We start from the raw sequence: 26,411 nt of genomic DNA, 5'->3' as shown, positions 1-26,411 counted from the left end.
GACTTTTGCATATTGTGATACCTGCAATTGGTCCAACATAAGAATTATCCAAAGATATTATGCATGAACTATTGAGGCTTCTCAAAAGGGAGCTATGGGGCCTCAGAATCTCATGCAAAACCTGCAAAGGAACTAAAAGGGCTTAAGCTTTTGATAACTAAGATTGACAGAGGATAAAGTGTGCCATGTTTTGTTATCCTCTCTACAAAAACATATATAGCAAATTTGTTCTTACCTGATAATTTTCTTTCCTTGAGTCCTGCTGCTAGACCAGTCCATTACACTTGGGTTTTCCCCATTCCTCAGCTGTCAAAGACAGAGGGCACACCTCCTCTATGACTTATTCTTGGATTAAGATGAGAGTTGCTGAAGACTCTTGCCAGTAGCCAATTGTTAAAGCAACTGGACAAGGACCCATTCTTACCCCTCCTCTCCCTCGAGAATGTTCCCCTCTCAGAGAGAGTGAAGAGGGGAGAGAAAAGAGGTCAAGAGAGAGAGAACTGGGCTTCGCCGTGGAACTCTGCTTATGACCCCTGTATTCCTGAGTGGGTCTTTGATTGGTCTTGCAGAACTCAAGGAAAGAAAATTATCAGTTTACAACAATTTTACCATCCTTTTCCTCCTGCTAGACCAGTCCATTCACTTGGGAGATATCAAGGCCAGGCGGGTGGCTGTCTTAAGCACTTGGGTTCTTCCTTCACCGACTTGTAGTGTTTTTGAACACAAGTGTCTGGATGAATGGTGTTGACCATATAGATTTCCCCTAGAGAGACCAGCGATGCTTTAGTCCAGAAGACACCTGCACTCTTCTTGAGTGTACAAGGAGCACCACTAGCACTTGTTTACAATTGAGTATATATGCCGAAAGGATGGCTTCTTTGATCCTTGATACTATTTTGGCTTTGGAGGCTGCTTCTCTTTTTCGTGGTCCCCTGAACATATAAATCTTAATATCATACAGCGCACGTCTATTAGGTGAAGGCTGTCATCCTTCCCCCTATATGTTTCTCTCCTGAATGTTGAGGGTGACTGTCTGATTCAGGTGAAACGGAGACACCACCTCTGTAAGGAATGAGGGCATGGGTTTGAAGGTGACTGAGTGAGGTGAGATTACTAAACAGGGCTCCCTGCATAAGAAGGCCTACAACTCTAAAATGCATCTGGTGGAACAGAGTGCTACCAAAAAGTTAGTTTTTAATGTAAGATCCTTAATGGATTCTTTTTCATGGGTCCAAAAGTTGCTCATACTAGTGCTTTAAGGATCAGGTTAAAATCACACTGAGGATCGCATCAGGTGCAGCTACCTGAACACCCTTAATGTGATCCCTGTAGCAGGATATGGCCGCCACCTACATCCTCAATGAACCGAGTGCTAAAGTTTTCTCCACGCATTTCTGCAAGAAGTCTAGTATTCACAAGATGTCCAATTTCATGGGAGCAACTCTATTCTCCTGGCAGTAAGCTTTGAATAGCCCCCAAACTGTAATGTAGGCTAATGAGGATGAGTTCTTATGAGCTTTCAGGCCAATTCAAAAAAGAATGCGAGAGAGCCGGCACTCTGTGTTGAGCATCCGCTCTCCCAATGCGCGCCCAACCACCTCTCCTGGGCACGCGATCCTATATTTAAATGAGGGGTTGTGCTAAAAGGAGGCGCTAGGGACGATTACGCGCTCCTAATGCCTCCTTAGCACAGGAGAAGTGGCTGTCAGTGGGTTCAGGAAACAGGTGCTCAATTTTACGCATGTCTGTTTTCTTGAACCCGCTGACAGCAATCGGTTAGGTAAACGGACACTGGTAAAATTGAGCGTCCGTTTTCCTAACTGGATCGGCCTGCGCACATTTAAAAAAAAATAATTTTAATTTTGTTTTTTACATTTTTGGTTCCTCTGACTTAATATCGCTAGGATATTAAGTCAGAGGGTGTACAGAAAAATAGTATTTTCTGTTTTTCTGTTCCCTTTTAAGGGCTGCTCATAAATTAACGTTACACATTTTACTATCAGAATCACGGGTGACTAACTAATAGCGCTCATCAACATGCACTTGATGTGATGAGCGCTATTAGTTTTAAGGGGGTTTGGCCGCGCATTTTCAAGGTGCTAAATCCCTTACAGTATAAGGGTTAATAGATACGCATGGAAAACATGCAGCCAAACCCGTATTAAACAGTGAGCATGACCGAGCGCACTTTACAGAATCAGCCCGTTTCAGCATGGTTGCCATTACCGCCTGGGAGAACGCTCTGCTTTGCAGCCGTGTCCTTTCAAGGGCCAGGCTGTAAGACAAAATGAAGATGGGTCTTCCAATGGTATTGGAGCCTACCAGAGCAACCCCTGATTCTAGGGACGTGCAGGAGGGTCTCCACTAGGTGCCTTATTAGGTCAATCAGGGGCTACCTATATTACTTCTGAGGGGCGAACTTCTATCCTCTAACTCCTTGCTTAACAGAGGCCAAAATAAGAATATGTACAAGAGCTTGCTCTTTGGCCAAAGGTGGATTAAGGCATCTATCCCACTGGATCCTGTCTATTTTAGTGCCTACCTTGGTGTAGGTTTGGGTCACTATTAAATCCACAGCCAATGGCCTCCATTGCTTCACTACCCCCTGGAATGCATCTCAGCCGAGCATTTCTTCTCTTGGGTCCAGCTTGTTCCTGCTAAGAAAGCCTGCTTGCATCCTTTCCTTTCCTGCAAAGTGAGAAGCTGACAGCTGGGACATGTTCTTCTTTGACCCAGCTGAGTATTCTACTTGCTTTCTTCATGTTGTAGTCGGAGCCCTCAAATGCTAGATAAGTCTCTAACCTTTGGGAGTCTTTAGGGCTTGGTTTCACCCAAATGCTTTACTAACTTTTCCAACTCTTCTCCAAATAGTAGTCTCTCCCTAAAGGGAAGCTTACACAGGTGTGATGTGAATACTGAGTCTGCCTCTCAATTATGGAGCCAAAGCAATCCTCTGGTTGCTGTGCTGGAGAAAATTGATCTAGAGGCCAGTCTAATTAGTTTGCACATTGAATCCGCTAAAAAGGGCACTGCTTACTTCAAGCATGCTGCTTCTTGACTCTCGGGCAACTGCTGAATCCAGTGTTAAGGCTGCCGAGCCACATAACCCAGATTGAGGCCTGGATTGCCTGGCCCCTGTGGAGTAGGCCTGTTTAAGGACTGCCTCTTTCTTCTTGTCCTGAGAATCTTTTAAAGCTGTACCTCCCTCTATAGGGATGGTAGTTTTACGGGTCACTACCGACACCAGCTCGTCTACCTTTCGAATCTGCACTAACTTGGTTCTTCTCATCCTCAGGGTAGGATAAAACTATCCCATCACCCCGCATGCTCTAAGGGTGTCCCATTTGCCCAGGCCCATGCATTTCAGGGCTTCATACAAAGGAAAGGTCTTTGACTGCTTCCTTATCCCCATAGGATGGGGGTCATCTTCCTACCGAGCATAAGGAAGGCAGTCTGCCTTGGTGTTTGAAATAAATAGCCCTAACTCATCCGTTAACCAGCCCTCCTCTCTGAAGTAACAGTCATGGTGGGAGAAGCTTTCAGTCTCAGTATATCCCACAAGTGTTTATGAGCCCTACCTCTGACCTCCAAGGACCTCTGGGATCAGGGTTCTTGGGTCCACCACAGAACCTGGGGCATAATCCACATAAAACCCAGGGAAAAAAACCTATAAGATGGGCCCTAATGGGGTCTGGTCCAAGGTTCTGTTCTGGGCTTATCATCCACCCTGTTTCCCTGGGCCTATCCCGGAGCCCCTTTCTGCTAGGGAAGCTCCCAGACCTGAATACCTGAGGGCAGCCCTTCCTCCTCCAAAGGCGTGAGGACAGCAATGTCAGCTATTGTCCCAACTCCCTCCTGTGGCCCTTCTCCAGTTCAAGGGAGGTTCCTGTTGGGCCCTTCTTGAGAGGCTGAGTCTGGGCTGCTATCACAGGCTGGGCAGAAGGAGCCATCCAGCATTGGCACCTTTTTAGCTCCTCCGAAACAATACCTGCATCCTCAAAACATCTTTCAGCACCTTCTTCTCCCCAACCTGTCTCGCGGGCTTGCTTCCCTCACTGTGGCATGGTATACCATAATCCGCTGCTTCCTGCCTCTCCTAGGCTCCCCTTGTTACTCACCACCTCTGGGCAAGATCATTGTTGGCTGCTGGTGGTGGTAGCACTGCCTGCCATGGCCTGTGTGTGCTGATTTCCTCTTTCTTTGCTTTTTTTTTTTTTTAAAGCTTTATTCTCTACCTCTGCCTCTGGAGCCACAGACAGAGTTGCCAAGAACCCCCGGGAGTTGGGGAGCAGAGTAGAGAGAGAGAGAAAGAGAGACCTCAAGCTCTTATTTTTATTTTCTTTCAGTGGAGTCAGGTCCCCAAGGATCCTCTATTTCCTAAGGAGTGGGGATTCCCCCTAGGACTGGTGGTTAACTCTGGCCCTCAAAAGCCACAAACAAGTCAGGTTTACAAGATATCCACAATGAATATGCATGAGATAGATTTTCATAAAATGGAGGCAGTGCATGCAAATCTCTCTCATGCATATTCATTGTGGATATCCTGTGGCTCTCGAGAACTGAACACCCCTGTTATAGGGGGATCCTCAGTCCTGTAGGAGCATGGATCCACACCTAGGTGCCTGCGACCAGGGGAGGGCCCACCTGGGAGGCAGCTGCACTGGAGAAAGCAATCTCAAGAGCTTATTGCCCTGGGACATTAGTAGGCTCTACCAGGCTGGGGCTGCACCCTAACACTGGAAGCTCTTGATGAGTCTGTCTACACTTGTCCACAGCTCCAGGAGACAGAGATTACTGGCAAGGCCTATGACCACTCCTCTCTTATAGCCAAGAACGAGGACATAAAGGGGATGTGCCCTGTCTTCGGCAGCTGAGGAGCAGGGAAATTCCAAGTGTAAGCGACTGGTCTAGCAGAAGGAAAAGGAAGTTCTTCTTCAATTTGTTATACTAACTTTATAATTACTTGCTAGAAAATATCAGACTAGACATAATGCCACAGTGTAGGTTAATGAATGTTTAACAATGCAAGCTCTCAGGACTAGTGAAATCTCTTCCTCAGACAACATGCCACTCTTCAAGGTCACTATTAAGGCTTACCATTTTCCCTGAGCGCATCCTTAAAGTAGACCAAGCAAGGTAAGGAGAAAGCAAGTGCCTGGGTTACGGCACGATCCAGTACACAGGAAGCAGTGACACAAACTGGTACAACTCGTGGGCCTCCCAGACCGCCCTCAGGATTGGCCTGTAAGTCTGCACATGTGATGAACAACCACAGCTCCTGTTGTCCTGATGGGATAGTGCTCTTTGCCTAAGGTTTCAAATCAATAAAATAGAGATCAAATAATGATGTTTTTTTTTTTGCAAGCTGAAACCTAGCTTTGCTGTCTCTGTAGTGCATGCGTGAGCTGGATACTTGACTTGCAATGTCTGAAAGAGCTGAATCTGGTCAATGGTTTTAGTACTGTTCTTGAAGTTTAACTGCGCATGCGGGTTGTCATTGCACACACCCACCATTAACAGTGACACAAGTCTGTGGCACTCATCTGAGCCACTTCCTGCCTCCATGAAACCACTCTGCTTCTCTCAGCATACTAAGCACTTACTAGTCTCACTTTCTTACTTCATTTGGAGAAAAGTGACACTGCTCAAAACTAGTCTTTTTTTTTCAGCCTAACAAGCTCCTCCTGAAGGTTGTCTCTGCCTGTGCAGAAGCATATAACTTGTGCCTTTTGGGGCCATAATCAAAAGATCTAGGTACTTAACTTAAGGAGTTAGATGCCAAGCAACCTAATATGAGAATCTCCCCCACTGAGCACCTAAAAAATAGGCGGGAAGTCAGGGATGTAGGCTAGGTTCCTAGTGCCGATTTTCAGCATTAAGTACCTAGATGTAGATGTAGGGGCCTCAATTTTTTACACCTAAAGTTAGGAGCATTTTTATGCCAAAACTTGGGGAGCTAACAGGGTCATTTTTCAAATTGCGTTACATAGAAACATAACATAGAAACATAGAAATGATGGCAGAAAAAGACCAAACAGTCCATCCAGTCTGCCCAGCAAGCCTATGGTAGCATCTGCCACGCCATACAAGTGTCTACTGCGCCATACAAGTCACCCCCTTACTTAGTTTCCCAGACCGTCAAAGTCAGGGCCCTTTGTTGGTTGCTGTTTGGGTCCAATTCCCCAATTCCCCATTACCTCTTGCCATTGAAGCAGAGTGTAATGCTGGAGTTGCACCAACAGTATGCAGACTTATTGGTTTAGGGAAATAACCGCCATGCAGCAAGTTAACCCCATGCACTCTTCTCTTCATTCTCATCCTCTAGCCTTTAGGGATTCACAGGGTTGGTCCCATGCCCCTTTGAAATCTTTTACTGTTTTTGCCTTCACCACTTCCTCTAGAAGGGCATTCCAGGCTAATAGAAATGTTAGGGCCTTATCACAGGCATTAGGGCCCTAATACCCACGATAACGTCATAACGTCCGCGATAAATAATGCATCACGAGATGCACATGCAAACTTTAAAAGTTTTCCCAAATGGAAGGAGTTTTGGTGGAGCAAATTAAAATGAGAGGTACTTAGCGTTTCGTGCCATAGCGTAACGTACGTTATCGCAGGTTTTAATGCCGGAAATAACTACACCTTTTTTCCTGGCCTTATACTGTGCGTTATGCCTGAAATGGGATTTGCGCTAAAAATCACAAATGCCGTTTCGGGCAGGAGGGGGGGGGGGGGGAGAGGGGGAGGGGAGAGAGAGAGAGAGAGACTGTGGGGAGGCACACATATTAGGCAACTTTTTATACCACCGTAGGAGGAGCAACTAGTCACCCGGGGTGAGGGTTTGGTGGTGGCCTAGGTTTTGGAGGGCAGTTTTACATGCACAGTCAGAAGTATGAACAGCACAGTCCACATCAGTGAAGATCTGATGTGATTTGGAGCAATGAAAGTTACACAAAGAAGAGATTTTTACAATGTACGCTCGACCTAGTTTGATGTACTCTCTAGCTAGCTGCTATCAAGCTGTGCTGTTCGTACTTCTGACTGTGCATGTAGAACTGCCCCCCAAAACCTAGGTCACCACCAAAACCTCATCCTGAGTTACTAGTTGCCCCTCCTACAGTGGTATAAATAGTTTACTTATAAAGAGTCTCTCTCTCTCTCTCACTGACTCAAGATTGTGGCATCTTGAAAATTACCATAACCACGTCCCTTTTTTTTTTTTTTTTTATCACGGGTGCTATCTTTGCTATAGTTATAGCAAAATGATAAATCTAGGTCTAAGTTTGGCTGAAAATTCACCTAATTTTAGGTGACTAAAACTGAGGTGCCTAGATCAGGCGCTCTGCTTTCTTCCAATATCAGTATATTTGCCTTCCACCAGAGTCAAGTTTTTCTAAGGCACAGAAATCCAACTGCCAGGAAACTAGGGCCCTTGGAACATCCTAAGTATTTAGATGTGAGTTATGTATTCTTTGACCCAGATCAGTCAAGATGTTTTCCTGACACTAAAAATTAACCAGTTCTAGTCCAGTGGCAATTGGAAGTGTGAAGATGCTATAATTGTTATTATAGATCCAGGAATATCAATGCTTAGATTCCTATATATTTTTTCCCTTTTATATCTCTTATGTACAGCCCCTCCCCTACATAGGTTGTAGAATAATGAAGCCTACTAGATCATCAGGTTTGCAACTATGATATTTTTTGGTATTTTTTTTTTTTGTCTGGTGATTGGTTGATTATGTTTCCTTTATATTTATTATTTGTCTTGTGTGAAAATGAAAAATATAAATTAACAAAAAAAGTACCATTGCCTAAACATAGTGAAGAGCTGCTGTCCCGCATATGTTACAGCAAAATTAATTATCAAATGTTAAAATAAAAGACGCAAAAGGCTTCAGCACAGTTCTGTTGCTCTAGGTGTGTGTTCTTGCTGGTAGATTCTAGGATGTGTCCTCTCTCCAGCAGTGCAGTCTTTCAATAAAATCTAACATTTTATCCATGCCTTCTTTCATGAATCCTGTCTGCAGCTCTTCTTCAATGGCTACTCTACTTATTATCTGGTCTTGCACAAGGCAACTGCTTAAAAAAAACCAACCAAAAACTGCTGAGATGTAACTTACAGGTATCACATGCTAGTGACATCAGCGCTTTAGAAAGGGGAATCTGCATTAGTAAGGAGGATGAACAGACACAAGGAAACATGATCATAAGACGTCTGCTTGAGCCTTCCAATGTTTTGGGGCCAAAGGACAGAGCAGAATAGTAGGATTCAGCTTTTCTACAGGCAGTTTTAACATCAGTTACACATGACATATTTACCTTCTTTTTAATCACTTAATTTTTATTGAAAGAAACATTGCCACTAGAAGAGCCTTATCAGTCAAGCAAAAATACATCTAATTCATACATCTAAGAAATGTAACAGAATGCCACACTGAAATTTTATTTAATAATCTTTTACCAATTATCTTATCTTACAAATTATGTAGTTACCAGCCACCTATGCAACCCATGTCGTACATATATTTTTAAAACTTAGAAGAATTTTTTTTTTTGATAAGAAAAATGGTTCAATAAACATTTCAACTAATAGAGAAGACAAAAATCAATTTTGTAATTATTTCTGTTTGCTTAATCCAGGCAATGAAGATAAAACAGTAATGGAATTCAAAAAAGCATGGGATAAACGTAGAGTGGCAAAAGGCTGGCAATGAAGCAGTGAGCTAATTTGCATGGAACAGTGGCTACAATCTTAAACAGTAGCGATACGATTGCATTGGGCCTCCAAGAAAACACTGGGGGGTAACCTGCATGGCGTGGTGTTTACCAGCAGTGGAACTGCAGCAAGAAGGCTGAGGTGGCGTGCATGGAGGGACCATGGTTGAAACCCAAACTTCATGGGCATAGGGAAACCGTATTTTTTTTTCCCAAAGCTTGCTAGCTTTGATGGACTAGGGATTACCACTAAGTTTTATAAGAAGGCACAGAAGGAGGCCTGGCTGTTTGAGCATTGGTTTTTAATAAGTAAAACTAAAAATGGCAAGGCCCGACATGGCCTGATAGAGGCCATGACTGGAACAGATTTTGGACATGCTTTTGACAGAAATGGAGAGTGCCAGTCGGGAAGGGGATTAAGAAGTCAGGTAAAAAACATGGGGAAGGACGGAGTGGTACTGAGTTGCATCTGGGAATTTATATGTGTATCTACCCAGCGTGGACAAATTCCACCTGGGTAAGCCATTTTGGTCTTTAACTGCCATCATTTACCATGTTACTATGTAGGCCTGGATTTTTTTTTTTTTTTTTTAAACTATGAAGCTCTTCTCTCCTTTTCTTCATTGTGTTCACTGTGGCTAGACCCTTGACCCCAACCATTTCCACTAGATAATAAATACTATAAGTCATTCTACTCTGTTTAGAATATATATTTTACATTGCACAGGTCACCATACATTATGATCTATAAAGATGATGCAGAAATAAATGATCATAACTAGTGCTTTCTGCGAGCCTAAACCGCAGAAAGGAAGGGATCAAATGCAATTTTTATGCTGAACCGGGGGTGGGTTACTTCTCTCTCTCAGCACACCTGTGTGCTTTCCCTTAACAATTGCTTTTGGCAGTATGAGCCAGTTCGGTAATGTTCCTAGGTCTAACATCTTCCCTGCCTTCAAACAGCATCGTAAGCCTCCTTATCCAGAAGCAAGCAGATCTAGAATCCCAATAGTTCACCTGCTGTTCTTGCACCTGGAGGACCTCCGAGCCCCTACCCTTTCTAGATGCCACACAAATGTGTGCTCTGTAGCATAAGTGCTATGCCAAAGCAACTGCCTTCCTGCCGCCATCTGGCTCCCGTTAAGCAAAGGGAGGGCAGAGGTGATCTAACGCAAATTAGGGGGGGGGGGGCGTGGGGAGACAGGGAATAGCAGTTAGAGGGAAGGGATAGGGTAGGGATGGATGAGATGCTGGACTGAATCTAGAGGGGAAAGAAGGAAGGGATGAATGGGACAGGAGGGGAGAAGGACTGTAGGGAGTGAAGGCGGAGTACGAGAAAAAAGAAAGAGTGGAAGAAAAAAGAATGAGCAGTTGAAAAAGGGTTAAGAAAAATAATGAAAACAAAATAAAAAGTGATGCAGACATGCGCAAGAAAGGCTAGAAAATTATTGTATTCTTGTACACACTATGTAAATTGTATGCAAATTTATGTAAACGTGGCAAATTAAAAAGCTTGCCACAGAATTTTAAATTGCTTTCTACAGACTCTACCCCTGAGATGTCACAGAAAGCCAGAGCCCTTGAGCATAGTTGAACATAATGCAACCCTAGCACTACTGCTCATACACTGCACCTTTGACCAATTGGTTTTACGCATGTAGAACACAATTTTTATTACCTCAGTTATAAATGGCCTTTATTTAATCTGCCTGAGAAAGATTAATGCAGCTGCCATGACAGAATGGCCAGGGAGAGGAGAAAGTGTTACCTGTTTTTGATATAAAACTGTTGCACAAAAGCTGCAGCGATGACTTAAGCCAACAACCTGAAATGCAACCAAAGAATTAAAAAACAAAATTCAATTATGCAACAGATGCATTTCAAATATGTAAAGCTTATTAATAGCAGACAGGAAGCTGCATTAGCAGTGAAAGCACTACCTGAAGGATCTCCTTGAGGTGTTGCATGATCGGGGGTAAGTATAAATCAGACACCTGTACCGCTTCCTCCACCTCCACACACTCCTGATCAGAATGAGCACCAAGAACGTAGCAGAAGCTGGGAGGAGGGAGAGTCATCTTCACCTGCTACAACAGGAGAAAACAAAAATATATAAACATAGAGGTCCATATTCAGCTACTGTGTGGTTCAGCAAGTTACCGGATACACTCATCTGGCTAACTTAGCCAGGATATTCAGTGGCTTGGCAGTGCTGTTGAATATACCTAACTATCTTTAAAGCTAGCCAGATAAGTTTATCCGGCTAACTTTAGGACAGGTCAGCAGCACTATCAGCGTTTGCTGAATAAATTATTCCTCCCTGGAATGCCTCCTCTCCCCAACTTATTATCCGCCTAAATTCTAGCCAGATAACTACTACTCAAAGTGGCTGTAAATACCAGTTTTTCCATTAGATGGATATCTTTAAAGTTATCCATCTAAATGGCTTTTGAGTATGAACCCCATAAGAGCAAAAAGGAGGTAATCTATTCATACAGGACCGATGACAACCCAATGAACTTTTCCGGATTTAAGCAATGACTTGTGTGGCTGGCGTGGATCGTACCATCCAATAATCACAAATCTCAGTGAGCAATATACGATTGGGGAAGAGAAAGCACTTGTAATAGATGTTCTCTGTAGACATCAAGACGAATCAACCACGCAAGTGAGTGATGTCATTTGACAGTGCTGAGATGAAAAGCTCTCTCTCAGAGCACAGAAAGACTGAAAAGGTCTTCCCAAGCATGGACGGTTCTTCCCCCAGCTGTAGCCATGGTGAGAGGCTCCTCAGTCTTTGAAGCAAGCTGACCTTCAACTCTAAGGAGAGGAGAGTGGGACTGTACGACTAATTTGTCTTGCCATCTATGGAGAACATCAGTTACAGGTAAGCAACTTTGCCTTCTCAGAAGAGAAGCAGGAGAAGGATCAGCCACACAATTAAAGGTTTAAGGAATCAATTAAATAAGCTATTTAGACTGCCTGTCCAAAACTGCTGTCTTGATGTGAAACATTTTCTAGGAAGACCAGGTGGTAGCCTTACATATATGGAGGCAGAGCAAAGATGTGTTAAGGAAGCTGCTATAGCCCTGACTAGATGGGCTTTTACTTTTCTTTGGAGATGGAATCCTGATTGATTGTAGTAGAAGAAGATGCAAGCAGATACCCAAGTTAAAAGAGTTCTCCCTTAGTAAATGAAGAACACTGATTTATTGGGTTGAAAGTAATACAAATGTTGTGAAATTTTATATAGGAGCTTGCTTATTGTATATTGAATAACAGAGTTCTCCTGCAATATGAAGAGTATGCATGCCTTTATTGGCAAGCAGCCTTGGAAAGAACATTGGTAAGATGATAGATTGAGTTAAATGAAATTAAGAGACATTTTGTGGTATAAATTTTGGATGATTTCTCAAAACTATTCTGTTATAGAAAATCCAAGTATAGGAAGAGATGATATACCAAGGCTTGTAACTTGCTTACTCTCTAAGCCGATGTAACTACTATTAACAATAACACTTTCCGAGAGGAGTTTTGGATTTGCTTTGGCCAAAGTTCAAATGCAGTTTCATGAGTTAAGCCAGAACTTCATTTAGCTCCCAGGGTACAGAAGGATCTTTCATGACAAGTTTTTTTTTTTATATACATTTCAATTAATATATAAGCATAACTTGGAAAGAAAAGGAAGGAAGAAAACAACAATTTAAACATACAAATATGCATTATGCAATGAAAAAAAAGAAAAATATACATATCCTTAGACCACAATCTGAGAAGGGGTGGAAATACAAAGTTAAATATGGAGAAAGAGAAACAAACATATAAGGAAAAGGCAATAACATGTTATAAGGCTGCATTACAATTATGAACGCCACACATTAAACAGTCAAAGTATTTTTTTTGTCACGAAAAAAAGTGCAGTTGGTCAGAAGAAAAGAATTGATACCTAACTCCAACATATGTAACTATATTCTTGCATGGATATCTAAGCAGAAATGTAGCCCCAAAGGCCTAAACGTCCTGATGCATAGCAGGAAACAGCTTTCTTCTCTTCTGGATAGATTTTATATCTGGATATATCCAAATCCTCTTCCTGTAGAACAGGGACTGGGCTTTATGAAAATAAAGCTTCAAAATCATATTTAAATCCTGTTCAAACACAAAAGTAATCAGAAGAGTCTCTCTTTTTTCTGCTTCCATAGTGGAACTTTCTAACATGGTGGAGACATCTAAGGGACCAACTGAAACCAAAGGGTGCAGAAGAAGTTCTAGCTGTTTTCAGAGATGGTTAAAAATAAACTTTACCAATAGGAGGATAACCCTCAGTTGGTAGTCCCAAAACTTCAATAAAATATTTCTTTACAGTGTACTTAACAGAAATTGTCCTTTCCAAAAATCCTTGCAAACATTGTAGATTCAGATGCTTGGCACAGTTCTCAAGCTTTCAATTTTTCTATGAACCAGATTTTTATCTTGAATTAAGGTGGCATTAACATTCTGGATATCTTGCATTTTACTTTCCATTAAATCTACTTATTTTCCAATTCTTAGAATTTCTGACATTGAACCTCACATAAGTCAGAGACAGTTTTAACTAAAAGATGTTTATCAATGGCACAATTGGATATAGCACTGTCTACCTGCACCAATGAGGACCATTGTGAGTCCAGAGAGACTTCTACAGGTCTAATCAAAGGATCCAGAGGTTTACTCGGGATCCAAGAGTGTGGTCTTCACTGATTGGTTTGTGATACACTGCCTCCTGGCGATTCCTTCACTCCTCCAGGGTAGATGGAAGAAACTTTATTAAGAATATTCATGAACAAAAAAGAAAAGAAAAACTTTAAGATTAAAGTAAAGAAACCTAAATGGGAAAAACAAACAGCTTTTGACAGAGAAAGCAAACACACATCCTTTTATACTAGTGGATGGAAAAAGACTGAGAAGGCTCACATGGTGATGGCTGAGCAGGGTCACCCATGCATGCTTAGAATGACCACCTCAGTCTTTATGATCTCTGAAAGAACTATCTATCTCAGTTCCATTGGATCATGTCACCTACTTGTGTGGTTGATCCTTGTCCATGGAAAAACTGTTATGCATCGACCAGTAGAGAGACCTAGGGATGATAGTGTATGATGTCAAGGTAGCAAAAGAGTGTGATAAAGCATTGGCCAGAGCCAGCAGGATACTAGGGTGCATAGGGAGAGGCATAACCAGCAGGAAAAAAAGGGGGTAATTAATGCCTCTATGTAGGTCATTGTTGAGACCTCACCTAGAATACAGTGTCCAAAAAGATAAAGACAGGCTGGAGATGGTCCAGAGAAAGACTATCAAAATGGTGCAGAATCTGCTCCAAAAGGCATATAAGATGAGACTTTAGCAAGTGAAGAACCAAGGGGTAATATTTGAAATTAAGCTATTGATGCATTGTCAGACAAGATTTATAAAGGAGAATATATTTCAACTTCATACTTTTGCAGGTTCATGCTTCCCATGCCTCATTAATTCAATCTTTTATTGTGGCTAAGATAAATTACTGCAACATGCTAAACATGAGTCTCCTTAAAAGCAGTTTTCAAGATCCAGCTTATTCAGTACCTGGCAACATGCCTTCTTGCTGAGGTCAGATACTCAGACCACATAATACCAGTACTGAAACAGCCACATTGGTTTCAGGTTCATGAAATGGTACTTTTTAAAGTTATGACTATAGAATTTAAGTCCCACCAAAATTTGATACCTTCCTTTCTTGGAGACTGTTTATTAAGATATCAACCCAGGCATGCCTTTAAGACCTGCAAATGATGTACTATTAATGATTAATTAATAAATAAGAAAATCGTGCTGAAAGAAAATCTAGCAGATGGTCCGTGAATCAGGAATAAGCTAATCAACCAAATAACAGGATACAATCTTCCTTTAAGATGTGTACATAGCAATCTTTATTTGAAATTCAGTCCCCTGAAATGGGACCGTATTTCACATAGGCTGTATCAGGAGGGACGACTTACATCAGAAAACCTTTTAATTTTTTGCATAATCAAAGTGGACGGAAGTAAAAAAAAATGACGTAGAGCTCAAGAAGGATATAAAAAAGAAAGATGTAAAAAAAGAAACATATTGAAACCACCGGGGGGGGAGGGGACGGAGTTAGAGATGACATATGGTAGACGACAAGCACAGATCACAAGAGGGCAAGAAAATGAAAATATAAAAGTTAAAAAATAAGATCCAAAAAAATGAATAAACACCCGGAGAGGGAAGAATCAGAATTAGGGTAAATGGACAAAAAGCTAGAGCTCAAATGCAAATAGGGAACAAAGGCTAAAGGAAAACTGACCATTCAGTTTCCTTGTTGAAGCCAGTGGAGAAAAGAGAATTGAATTCAAAAATCAAATGTTTGCGGCATGTGAGAAGGGCTGAAAAATTAGCGCTACAAGGTGGAGGGGAAATAACTTGCAACGCAAAAAAAAAAAATGCAAGTCAGAAACGGAGTGATTTTTATCTACCAGTGAAGCTTCAACCTTGGAGGTACGGATATAAGAGCAGTGTTCGAAGATTCTCGTTTTTAGTTTGCGCGTAGATTTGTCAATGTAGATGAGGTCGCAGGGACAAAGGATGACATAAATAATTCCCATTGTGTCACAATGGGAAGTGTGTCGTAGGCGGTATTCTTTGCAAGTATTGGGATGTGTAAAAACAGAAAGACTGTAGGACATGGAGCAGGCTAAACAATGTCCGCAGGGGGAGCAACCCAAAAGTTGTCTATCTGTGTTATTGGGGAGTCCAAAAAAGACGACACTAACAAGTCCCAGAGATTCTTGTAGGTCTCGTTTCACCATCACATTTACTGCCGAGCGTGTGAGCCCTCTCAGTCTTTAATTCTCCAATTAGGTCTGGTAGATCCAGCGATTCGGGTAGCCCCTTTTCTAGAAACCCTACCAAATTCCAATCCTCAACACTCTTAGGAAGTCCCACAAGACTATTATTTTTTCTTGACCTGTTCTCAAGGTCCTCCAATCTCTCTCCTTGCTTGTCCACCATCTTTCCCAAAGAAACTATTTTGTTAGTGAGAGCAAGCACATCATGCTCAAGTGTGGAGACTCTCCCTTCCACCATTTCCAGCCTCGGACCAAATCTTTGTATTAAGTTTGGTAATTTGCTCGGAAATGGTGTTTAATCTACTGTCCAAAGTGGCTACTACCACTGTGGTTAGCTCAACGATTGCCTCGCTATTGGTGATAAGGTCTCTCTCTCATTCTCTGCATCACTGGCCATCTTTTTTACCAGGCCCTGCGGTTTTTCTCTCTCTTTTTCCCCCCCTTTCAAGGGCATAATCAAGGGTTATTTCTGCATGCATTTGTCAATAGACATAAGCTGATTTTACGAAGCCAGAAAATGGACCACTTAGACCCCACAGACAGACAATGCCACATAATAATTGGGGGATGGCACCCAGAGCCAGCACAAACACGTCTGTCCTAGCTCACCACAACACATGACCTCCCACTTACATAATCTCTTATGCTGTCTCATTTCTTGTAGCTTTACTAAAAGCTACCCGACCTAAATTACTCTCACTTATAATCTACCCAATTTAGTTTTTTCCCCGAATCATGCCTCCCTGTTAACTTAAAACCCCTTATCTGTATTTTGTGTGTGTCTTGTCTCTCTTAAGTAGACTCCAAGGAGCAAGAACTTTCTCTTATGTGTCCCTGTACAGTGCTCTGTACACCTGACATGAAGTATCAAATCATAAGAATATTAATAATGATTTATTCTATGTCCTTCCTGAAGGGCTAGTTTGTATGACAGCCACCCTCTACCCCTCCCCCCACACAAAATTCTTCTAGTACTAAAAAGGTCTTATCATTCATCTCTAGCACAAGTCACCTTGACTCACTGCAACTACACTGGTCCCCAGAAATACCAGATCTTCTTGGTTTAAAAAAGTAAAAGTGTTTCTTCTGGCAGTATTCTGACCAGAGCTCTGCAATAGGTTATTGGTCATACAGCATTCAATAGTGAAATTATCCCTAGAAGCAAAATCTATAACCTATGCAATATTCCATGTCTAGAGAGTTGGATCCAATTCTCCTTCTCAGGGCTTAACATAAGCCTCATGCATGTTCTATCGCATAACCATCAGCTCATTTCTTAGGAAAAGATTCTTGCTACTGCAAACAAAATGGATCCCAAAGCAACAAAGAAGAGATGCACACTAGAATTGTGTTTGGAAGAAGAGAAAGACGGTGTAGACAGAGATCATGTTATGGTGGAAAAGCAACCATATTTGATAATGAAACAAACATGAAAGATGAAGGGGAACAAGAGGGAACAGTTGAATATGACTTCAGGGTATCAGGCCTGAGAGAAAAGGAGGGCAGTGGTGCTATGCAGTTTGATGGAGAGGGGTGGAGATGGTAAGGAGGATGGAAACAAGATGAAAAGTTCAAGTTTTAACATGCAAAGTAGCATCAAAAACTATAAAGAAACAATTGAGACAAATCTGATAAAGGGAAAAAGATCAGGGGCACAGAAACAGATCTGGGCTACACTAGTGTAGACACAGTATGTGAATTCCAAGACTGGATGAGGTCACCAAGGAAAGGATACAAAGTGAAAATACAAAGCGTTTTATAATTGAATCTTGTGGGACATCCACAGAAAGGGGAAGTGGGAACATAAACCCCTTCCGAGTTCTCTATAGAGGGCTGCACTTTAAAGTGAGGAATCTTCCAGTAATGGGAGATCCAGGGGGTCTTGGTGTGAAATGTTTATTTTATATTCCGCTATTCAGCACTACAAAGCGGATTACATTCAGGTACTATAAATATGTGAGTGATGGAGGGGTTGTTCCCCCTAAGTGGATGGGCGAAACCTGGGACAATATATGATGCTGCCCATAAGCACTGGGGAGGAGTTTGCTAAGGAGTCTTTTGGAGTTCTTAAGGAGTCTAAGGAGGAGTTCTTGGTGTTTTTCTGGGAGCTTAGTAGGACATCAAAGCGTAGTGTTCCTGTCCTAGTATTCCAGATGTTATGTGTGGAAGAGGAAGAACTTTCCTGAAAGATGTGGAAGGGACCTTGGAACTTGTAATCACTAGAAGCAAGTGGGGATATTTGTCTTTGGGCCATCCTGTTTGTGAGTATTTTGAGAAGTTTCAAGAAGGATTTTATATTTTTCCTCTGGGGCTCAGAAGTGACAGACTTGTTGGGAGGAAGTGTGAGGTGCCTTGAAATTGTTGGGACTTAAGAAGCATAAGAAAGTTGCTTGCACCAGAGTGACTTTTAGAATTTCTGAAAGAGCTATGAGCTGTTTTCTGACTAATGGAATTTTTCTGGACTCTGCATTTTTGTTTTAAGACTGCCAAACATTTTCAGTAAATGTTCTCTTCTGTCTGGAGCATAATTTTGGTGTGGAATTTCTTTTCTTTTCTTTTTTTTTTTTTTGGGGGGGGGGTGTATTGTGAACTCTACTGGTGGTCTTGCAGGAATATTCCTCCCCATTCCACAGAACTGTTTTCTCCTCTCATTCTGTGCAAGCAGACTAAAACTCTGAAGAAGTGGGAAATATGGTCCCCTCCCCGAGAGGAAGGTTACAGGAATAAGGAGGACTCAATAAGAAACAGGTAGGAAGAGAACCAAGAGACAACAAAGTTATGTTGTCCAAGAAAGTGACATTTGCTGGGGAGTCAACAGCATCAATGACAAGAGCCAAATCAAGGAGAATAAGACTAGAGATATGACCTTGATATTTGGATAGGTCAGAAGCTAGGCTAGGAGAGGTCAAGCAGACAGTGAAAGCAAAGGAATATGAAGGTACAAGACAATTAGTAAATTGATTGATAAATGAGAAAACAGTCCATGTAATGCCTGGAGAGTGAGGCATAGTAAAGGAAGGGATTTTATTATTCTTTACAGTGGCACCTTAGAGAGAGATAGAGATGAACTAGATCATTGAAATACCTCCATGAGTCAAGTGGAAACTCGAGCAGTAGCAGCTTGGACACAGCCAGAGGCAAAAGGAGGCAGACTCTGGCTGTTCCTTAGGTGCACTTTATTTACAGTAAAAACAAAAAAAAAAAGGCAATTCAAATCAAACAATGCAGCACAGCTTAGCTCAAGTAATACACAGTTCTGAAAAGTCAACTCAGACAAACAACGTGGCTCACCTTAGCTTCAGGTAATACAGAGTCTTAGACATAACAGGTCTTAGCATACTGTAGGTCTTTGCTTGCTCCCTAGGGCCTCTCTAACTCTTCTGGGCCCTGCCAACTTATGTTAGGCTGAAGGTATTGTCCCTGGACCCAGAATCCCTTGTGGGGCTGATCCTTAAGGAAGACCCGGTTAGATCTCTGTGGCCAGTCCCTTAAGGTAGTTTGAGGGAGTTTCTGGCATACACCGTCACAGTCTTTCCCCACTTAATTCAAATTTTCTTTCCAAATGTATGCCATATGAGTAAATATTAACACATTACTACAAGGTTGCATAGAATTAGATCAGACAATGTCCTCAATGGCAATAGAAATAAAACAAAAAATAGGGACTATTTTCTTCCCTTTCTCCCTCATTTAAGCCCATACCCCAGAGAGCATACCCTTTACACCAGCCCTAAGGGATGGAGGAAAGTGACTTACAACACTATTCCCTAGCTTCGCTCTATCACTGGTAGTGACCACTTCAATAGCATCATCTTCCTTCCTCAGGTTCATTTCTATGGCACAATTGAGTCCTATTATTGTTGTAAGTGGGAAATCGCACTTGAAAATGAGCTTGTTGTGGTGAAACACAGATTTATGGCCTGAGCTATATTTTTGTCCTTTGCTCCTAAAATAATTCTTCTACTCCAATGGAAATCAATGAGACCACCAGTTTCCCACAAAATGACTCCCATCACAGTCCTGAAATGTGGCCACTACTGTCTCATGTAAATAAGGACTCTTGCCTATAACTACCAACAATTCTTATTATGTAAAGTGAAACCTACTTCCTAACAGATTGTGCAGAGTTTACATTAATTCAAATTACTACCAAAGGTACTCTTTTTAAAGTCTACAGGAATACATTTGGCCTCCTATCTTTGCCTCTCTAGCTCACATTTGCTTCAACACATAACCTGTAAACAGCCCAAGGTGTCTGCTAATGAGATTCTCCAAAACCTGAGAGGAAATGACTCAGCCAGGCACAGTTTTATTTTCACAAGAAAGCATAACTAACAAGAAATGCCTACAGCCACTAGCTTTCCTGCTAAATTTTTGTCAGGAGTTGGAGGAGGATCTGAAGAGGGAACAGGAAGTGCCTGAAAGGCAGAATATAAAACAAAGAAAAATAAAAAAAATAAGAGGAAGGAAGGACCTGGAGGGATCTCTGCAGATTACAGAGTCCTCTCTACCTTTACTGCTGTTAGTGTACTACTATTACTACCGTAGTACTACTGATGCTTGCTCTGGGACTTCTTCCAATATTTTATTTCTTGTGAGCCACAGTCTATTTTAATTCTCAGGCTTTTAGTCTTATATGAATTAAAAAAACATGCAGCTCTTATATAGCCACAGTTGGTTTGCCAATTTTCACTGATTACATGCCCCAGTGGCTCACAATACATGCACAGGTTATGTACACCAGTCTGGTGTCACGTGGATTTTGGTAAGGATCAGCACCGAAGATTCTTTAGAAGAAAACCCAGCAAAGGCTCCCACACATGAAATTTAACCATGTCTTGTTCCCGTGAGTCAAGGCTGGCGACATTACCTCCTTATTGTGTTTAATTAGGACAATTAACAGAAATGGCTCTTTCTTCCAAATGCATTTTCCGAGTTCTTGATTGTATACACAATCAGAGAATGGAGCAGTGAAAAGGAAAAAAAACACAATAAAATGCAATTTCGGTTACTCATAATTCTTGTTCAGTTGAACTGCTTTCGTGTAATGCATATTTTCCCCCAATAGAGAATCTTCAATCACAGCTACATTCATACATTCTGCAACATTATAATCCTGTTTTTATTTGTCTCCTGAAGGGCACATACATCTTCCTTCATTCTGTAACACAGCCAACAGACAAAAGTTCTTTTAGACATAGCAGGCGGGCTTATTAACAGTGGTAAAATCTGATGTTTCCACACAGTAACATATAAATAACAATTGTCAACTTACTAAAAAGCTGCTCATGTTTTTCCAGCAAGAAATCTCTCATAGTCAAAGCCTAGTCCTAATGTCGGTGGCATAAGATATGAACTGTGCTACAGAGTCAGTACCCAGCCTTGCACTGCAACAACTAAAACTGGCTGAGGAATACTTGAAAATCCAAATACAGGTCAATTTCTTTTCTCACTTGCTCAGTCTGGATGCTGTAGAAATTGGTCATTATGCCCATCCACAGACTAAATGGGCAAAAGGAGACAAATGGTCTGTCTACTGGACGGGGAGCCTCTCGCCTTTTGCCAAATTTCCCATGACGTACCGTTAAAAAGATCTCAGCGTGACCAAATAATGAGCTTACGAAGCAGCACTGTACAAGCCTAAGAACGGAAGAAGCTGGTTCACCAGCAACTTTACCAACACCACGAACAGCTCACAGGTTATAAAGACAAAACACAATCACTTACTTCTTCTCTGTCCTGGCTTTGACCATGGACTTTCAGAGGCACTGGTGGCGGCCACAAACTGTGTATCAGACTAAAAAGGCCTGGAGACCTGGAAGAAATAAACAGTTTCTTTTTTTTTTTTTTCTTTTGAAAGGATACATATCAGATTTCTTTTTATAAAGTAAAGCATGAAATTTAGGTTTGAATCTTAAAATGGTTAGGAATAAAACATTTAAATTGATTACAACTGGGGTCCATTTACAATAAGGTGCTCAGGTTTAAAGATATCCAGGTAAGAGACGTCAAGAAATCTATTTATTATAGAAAACACGTACCTTTTGGAAATTAAGGCAAGTGGACATCTGCTACATGCCCCCGCCCACTCCCCCAATGATGCCTTGATTTATGTGGACGTGTGTGCGCGTTATGGGGTGAGTTTTCAAAAGCACATACATATGTAGAACCCAATTTTACACCAAAGTAGGCAGAAGCGATTTCTCATGTACTTTTGTGTGTGTTGCAAAGAGGTGGCCCTGGGGAGTAGGAGCTGTGGGTGGGGAAATCATTTAGGCATGCACTTTCGATTTTCAAAGTCTGTCTATAAATGTCCATGTGGACATTTACCCTTGTTCTCTCCCAGGTGTTAATGTGCTTCCCTACGCTAGGCTAAGGTATTCAAGGTCCCGCTATTTCAAAGCGGACTTACACATATAAGTCCGCTTTGAAAATGAAGGCTGAGCTGCAGGCGGACTTCAGCCCTAAGCAGGCTGTTATACATTTTGGCTCTGTAAAAGCATGCACAAAGCTTTGAGGTGGTTGAAAATCCACTTAACTCACATATGGCTGACTTGTGCAGTGTACAGGAGAGAAGGATAGAGGGAGACACTTAATAGAAATTAGCCAAGTCTATCTTAAACAGGAACCTGCTGAATCACAGGGGAAACCCCCACAGCTTAAAACAAATCTGCTTCATTTATTTGAAGGGGTTAATAAGCATGTGGATAAAGGTGAACTGGTAGATGTAGTGTATTTGGATTTTCAGAAGGCATTTGATAAAGTCCCTCATGAGAGGCTTCTAAGAAAACTAAAAAGTCATGGAATAGGAGGCAAAGTCCTTTCGTGGATTACAAACTGGTTAAAAGACAGGAAACAGAGAGTAGGATTAAATGGTCAATTTTCTCAGTGGAAAAGGGTAAATAGTGGAGTGCCTCAGGGATCTGTACTTGGACCAGTGCTTTTCAATATATTTATAAATGATCTGGAAAGGAATACGACAAGTGAGGTTATCAAATTTGCGGATGATACAAAATTATTCAGAGTAGTTAAATCACAAGCGGATTGCGATATTTTACAGGATACATTACAGGATCAATGTGGCAGAGATTGTAGATAGGAGTCCCAGAAGCCAGGAACAGCTTATGTCTCAAAGACTGCCTCATAGTCGCTGCATCCATTGACATCATTCGGTGAAGGCAATTACGCCAGGTCCAATATGTTGGAGGATGGTCATCTCGCCAATGTAGTAAGATGACCTTTTTGGCCACCAAGCTAGCCTTAAGAATAAACAATCAAGATCCCATAGCTCATACACGCAATGGAGAAATGCATCCAAAAAGTAACCACATAGGAGAAAGGTGGAGTCCCAACCCCAGTAGGGACTCAAGATAACGAACCATTTTAACCCAAAGACCCTGAGTGGGGGGACATTCCCAAAAGGTGTGAGATAAGATGCCAAGCGGATGCCCACATTGCCCACAGGCAGCAGAGGATGATATCCTCAAGAGGAACGCACCTTGAGCAGAGATGTAGCTACGCCAAAGAAATTTATATTGCATTTCTCTGTAGTACATGTTCACCGAGATTTGGAAACTTGTCTGAAACAGGCTCAAATTATAAATTCAGTGACCACAGAAACCCCATCCTTATTCCACCGCTCCACCAGACTAGAATAAGTATCAATGACAGTTAATTGCTTTAGGAGCTTGCAATAATCCGATAATGAGGGCACTTTGGACTTTTCAAATGAAAAAAAAGTATCCAAAGTTTGAAAAGTCAAAGCCTGTCGGGAACTGGAGGGCAGTGATCCAATATAATATTGAAGCTGTAAGTATGGGAACACCGCTGTCGCTGAAAGGCCATACAGCTCCCGAAGCTCTCAGAAGGGCAAAATCTGACCTGCGGGAGTTAACTCATGACCCAACTGAGTGATGCCCTTAAGGCCCCAATGATGAAAGGTGACCATCTGGGAACTGGGAAGAAAGTCTGAATTTCCAGAGATCTGGGCAAAGCTAGGCGCGGCCATTACTCAGCAGGGGAGCATTCAGCTGCCGGTGCTGTCTCTTAAGAATTTCTTTGCTTCTTCCATGGTGGTGCACCAGGAGACTCCGGTGGCTGTTAGCTGGATAAAGTAAAGAGGCCCGAATGCCCTGCGCCAGCAGCTGTGAGCAGATAGGTGCCAGAACCCGCCGCTGGGCCGCCACCGCCGTGGAGAAATCTTGAAACTCGAGCACCTTGGCATTCTCGTAAGTCAGACCTTTCCCCGTGCAGACCGCTTGCAGGATTTCATGTTTGTAGGCAAAATTGAACACTTTTGCTACCACAACTAGTGGTTGGGTTGCATTGGTGTGCCGGGGCCCTAAATGGTGGCCCTCTTGATGCGTAGCTTGTCATGCGCCCGAGAGAGGCCCAGCTCCTGCTCCAGCCAGGCCTCCAACACAGCAGGCAGATTTCAATCCTCCAATGCCTCGGGCAACCCTACGAAGCGCAAGTTCGACCAGCGGGAACGATTTTCCAGATCTTCGAGTTGCGCCGTATTTTTCTCCACGGAGGCCTGCAACACTGCGATATCAATCTGGGCCACCTGGAGGCCATCTTGATTTTCCGATACGCGGCCTTCTAACTCAGCAACTCGCGTCTCAAATTTGTTTAAATTTGCTGAAATCTCAGCAACCGTGGAGGAAATCTGTTTAAGATCAGGCCCTTGCGCTTCCAGGACCATGGTTTTGATGTCAGCAATTGCCGGTGTAGGGGTCGGCTCAAGCAGGCTGTTAGCCACCATATTTGGAGCAGCAGGGGTCGGATGGCGGGCATACCTGGCTAGAGCAATTCATGGGTGCATGAGCTACCGCTCAGGGCACTTTGATACAGAGTCCGTTGAGTTTAGCGGTGCAGAAGGGGCCGGATGTTGAAGGCCAGGCACCGAGAGAAAGAGAGATTACATCCTCCCCCTCTCACTGCATCACGTGATCCTGCACATTCTTTTTAAAATCTTCCCCTCCCAGAATGCCACTTTTCTGTGTGCATAAAAGTATGTGCAATATCAGGTTTCGTACATACTTGTAAATGACAAACATCAGGTCGTTTTGTAACAAACCATTTACATGCCTACACTTTTGTTTTATACACATAAATGGCTTTGAAAATTCACCCCACTCTGTATATTTTATACAGGTTTACAAAACAGGTCAGAAATCATCATACAAGCTGTCAGTTATCCATACAATTTACTATATATTTTGACAACTAGGACTTTATCACTTCCCCTGACCTGCTGGGTTTCAAAAGAATGTCCTCTCTCTATGATGCATCTCACTTCTCCCTTTCCTTCTTGCACTGCTTCTTTTTCTCTCTCTTTCTGTCTATTGTCTCCACCCCCTTACTGATTAAATCTGTCTTCTTTATGGTGTCTCTTTTCCTTGCCCAGGGTCTCCTCTAGTTCCTCTCTGCCCCCATCACTGTGCATCTAATGAAGGGGGAAGGAAAACACCAGTTTAACTAATTTAACAATTTGTCTGCTCCTAGAGCTGCCTCATGCAAGTAGGTCACTGCAATCACAAACTGGTTTGGTTTTCAGGATATCCCTAACTACTATGCATCAATTGTATCTGCACACAACTGAGGCAATGCAAGCATATGTATCTCATGAATATTCATCAGAGAGATGCCGAAAAGCAGATTGGATTGCGGCCCTTAAGGATGTCAGTTTGATAACTCTGCCATACGCAATCAGCAATAGGGCTTGCAAACAATAGTGCCCCTCCCTCTCCTTTCCCTCTTCTCCCTTCTGCCCAAAAAAAAAAGAGGTTACAACTAAATTTGATCCCAGTCATATAAACTAAACATAAATGACCCAAAGACCTCTAGCCCCAGCTATCCTGCTCATCCTCTCTTCCTGGTACAATACCACATAGCCTATTTGATTTCCAGCTTTGTCCTCACTTTCAAATAAGGAGAGACTCCTGTGACTGTCCCATTGCTTCCTGCATTATAACAGCATTTTTTACACTTACCACCTCCCCTGGGTGACTGACCCATGCATTCAAATGTTTTGTAAAATATCATCTGTATAAAGCCAGCAAAGAGATTTCAACCACATATAGACCATTTACTTTCACTTAAAATGCCTTTCTTTTTGCGTTTCTACGGTGTTCATGACGCACTGTACAATAGGGCATAAATGTATTTTTCCTTACTGTGGCAGTGCACCCGAAAAGTGTTGGAAACTCAGCTGGATGTGGCTTTCAAACTCATCTGAGCAAGATAATGAGCAATGTACTGTAGCACACTAATGAAGTGAACCCAATGAACTGTCTTGTTAGCAACAAGGAAAACAAACTCGGCAACCTCATCTTTTTCACCATTTGGAAAACTGCATTCATTGGCTGAATTGCCTGTTGTAAACACTTAGCTGCAGCTAAATCATCTGCACTAACAACAGTTAACATATCACTGAAAAGTTTCAGCATTATTGTTCATTCATTTTCAGTCCCACTGTCTGATAATACTATTGCTGCTCTTTATTTCATAGATCTCCTCTTAAGAGATGTACTGCTAAGAGTATTCACTGATACAGAAGGTAAAATGCTCAGGTGCCAGAAAAACCCGCTGAAATATGTTCAGTCTTCAAAGTCATCTTGGCATGCAACAGCTCCTCTCAATTGGCCCCTTTAAAAGTTTCAGATAAAATCAAACTAATAGAATCTGCTAGGAAATCATTCTCTTGTGCAGGACCAGTTTGTTGGAATACTACTCCACAGAAACCTAACGCAGTTCTGATTTTCCAGAAGTTATGCGAATTCTGGTTAACTGGAGCTGCTTCTGGAT

General features: G+C 42.1%; 1 protein-coding gene across 6 annotated transcripts in view; it reads right to left on the bottom strand.

The window, feature by feature from the left end:
* SPIDR (scaffold protein involved in DNA repair) overlaps positions 1-26,411 on the bottom strand; it is a 736,772-nt gene that overhangs the window by 16,747 nt on the left and 693,614 nt on the right. For all 6 annotated transcript variants that reach the window (XM_029591243.1, XM_029591246.1, XM_029591241.1 and 3 more), the window contains 4 exons: positions 21,330-21,417; positions 10,659-10,805; positions 10,487-10,543; positions 5,098-5,308 (listed from right to left, as the gene is read on the bottom strand). In XM_029591243.1, coding sequence (XP_029447103.1) covers positions 5,098-5,308; positions 10,487-10,543; positions 10,659-10,805; positions 21,330-21,417 — 503 coding nt within the window. The remainder of the gene's footprint in view (positions 1-5,097; positions 5,309-10,486; positions 10,544-10,658; positions 10,806-21,329; positions 21,418-26,411) is intronic.

The sequence above is a fragment of the Rhinatrema bivittatum genome, chromosome 2, assembly GCF_901001135.1.
Source record: "Rhinatrema bivittatum chromosome 2, aRhiBiv1.1, whole genome shotgun sequence".
Taxonomy (NCBI): Eukaryota; Metazoa; Chordata; class Amphibia; order Gymnophiona; family Rhinatrematidae; genus Rhinatrema; species Rhinatrema bivittatum.
Note: the sequence above shows the minus strand (reverse complement) of the source record. Positions and strands in the feature narration are given on the sequence as shown.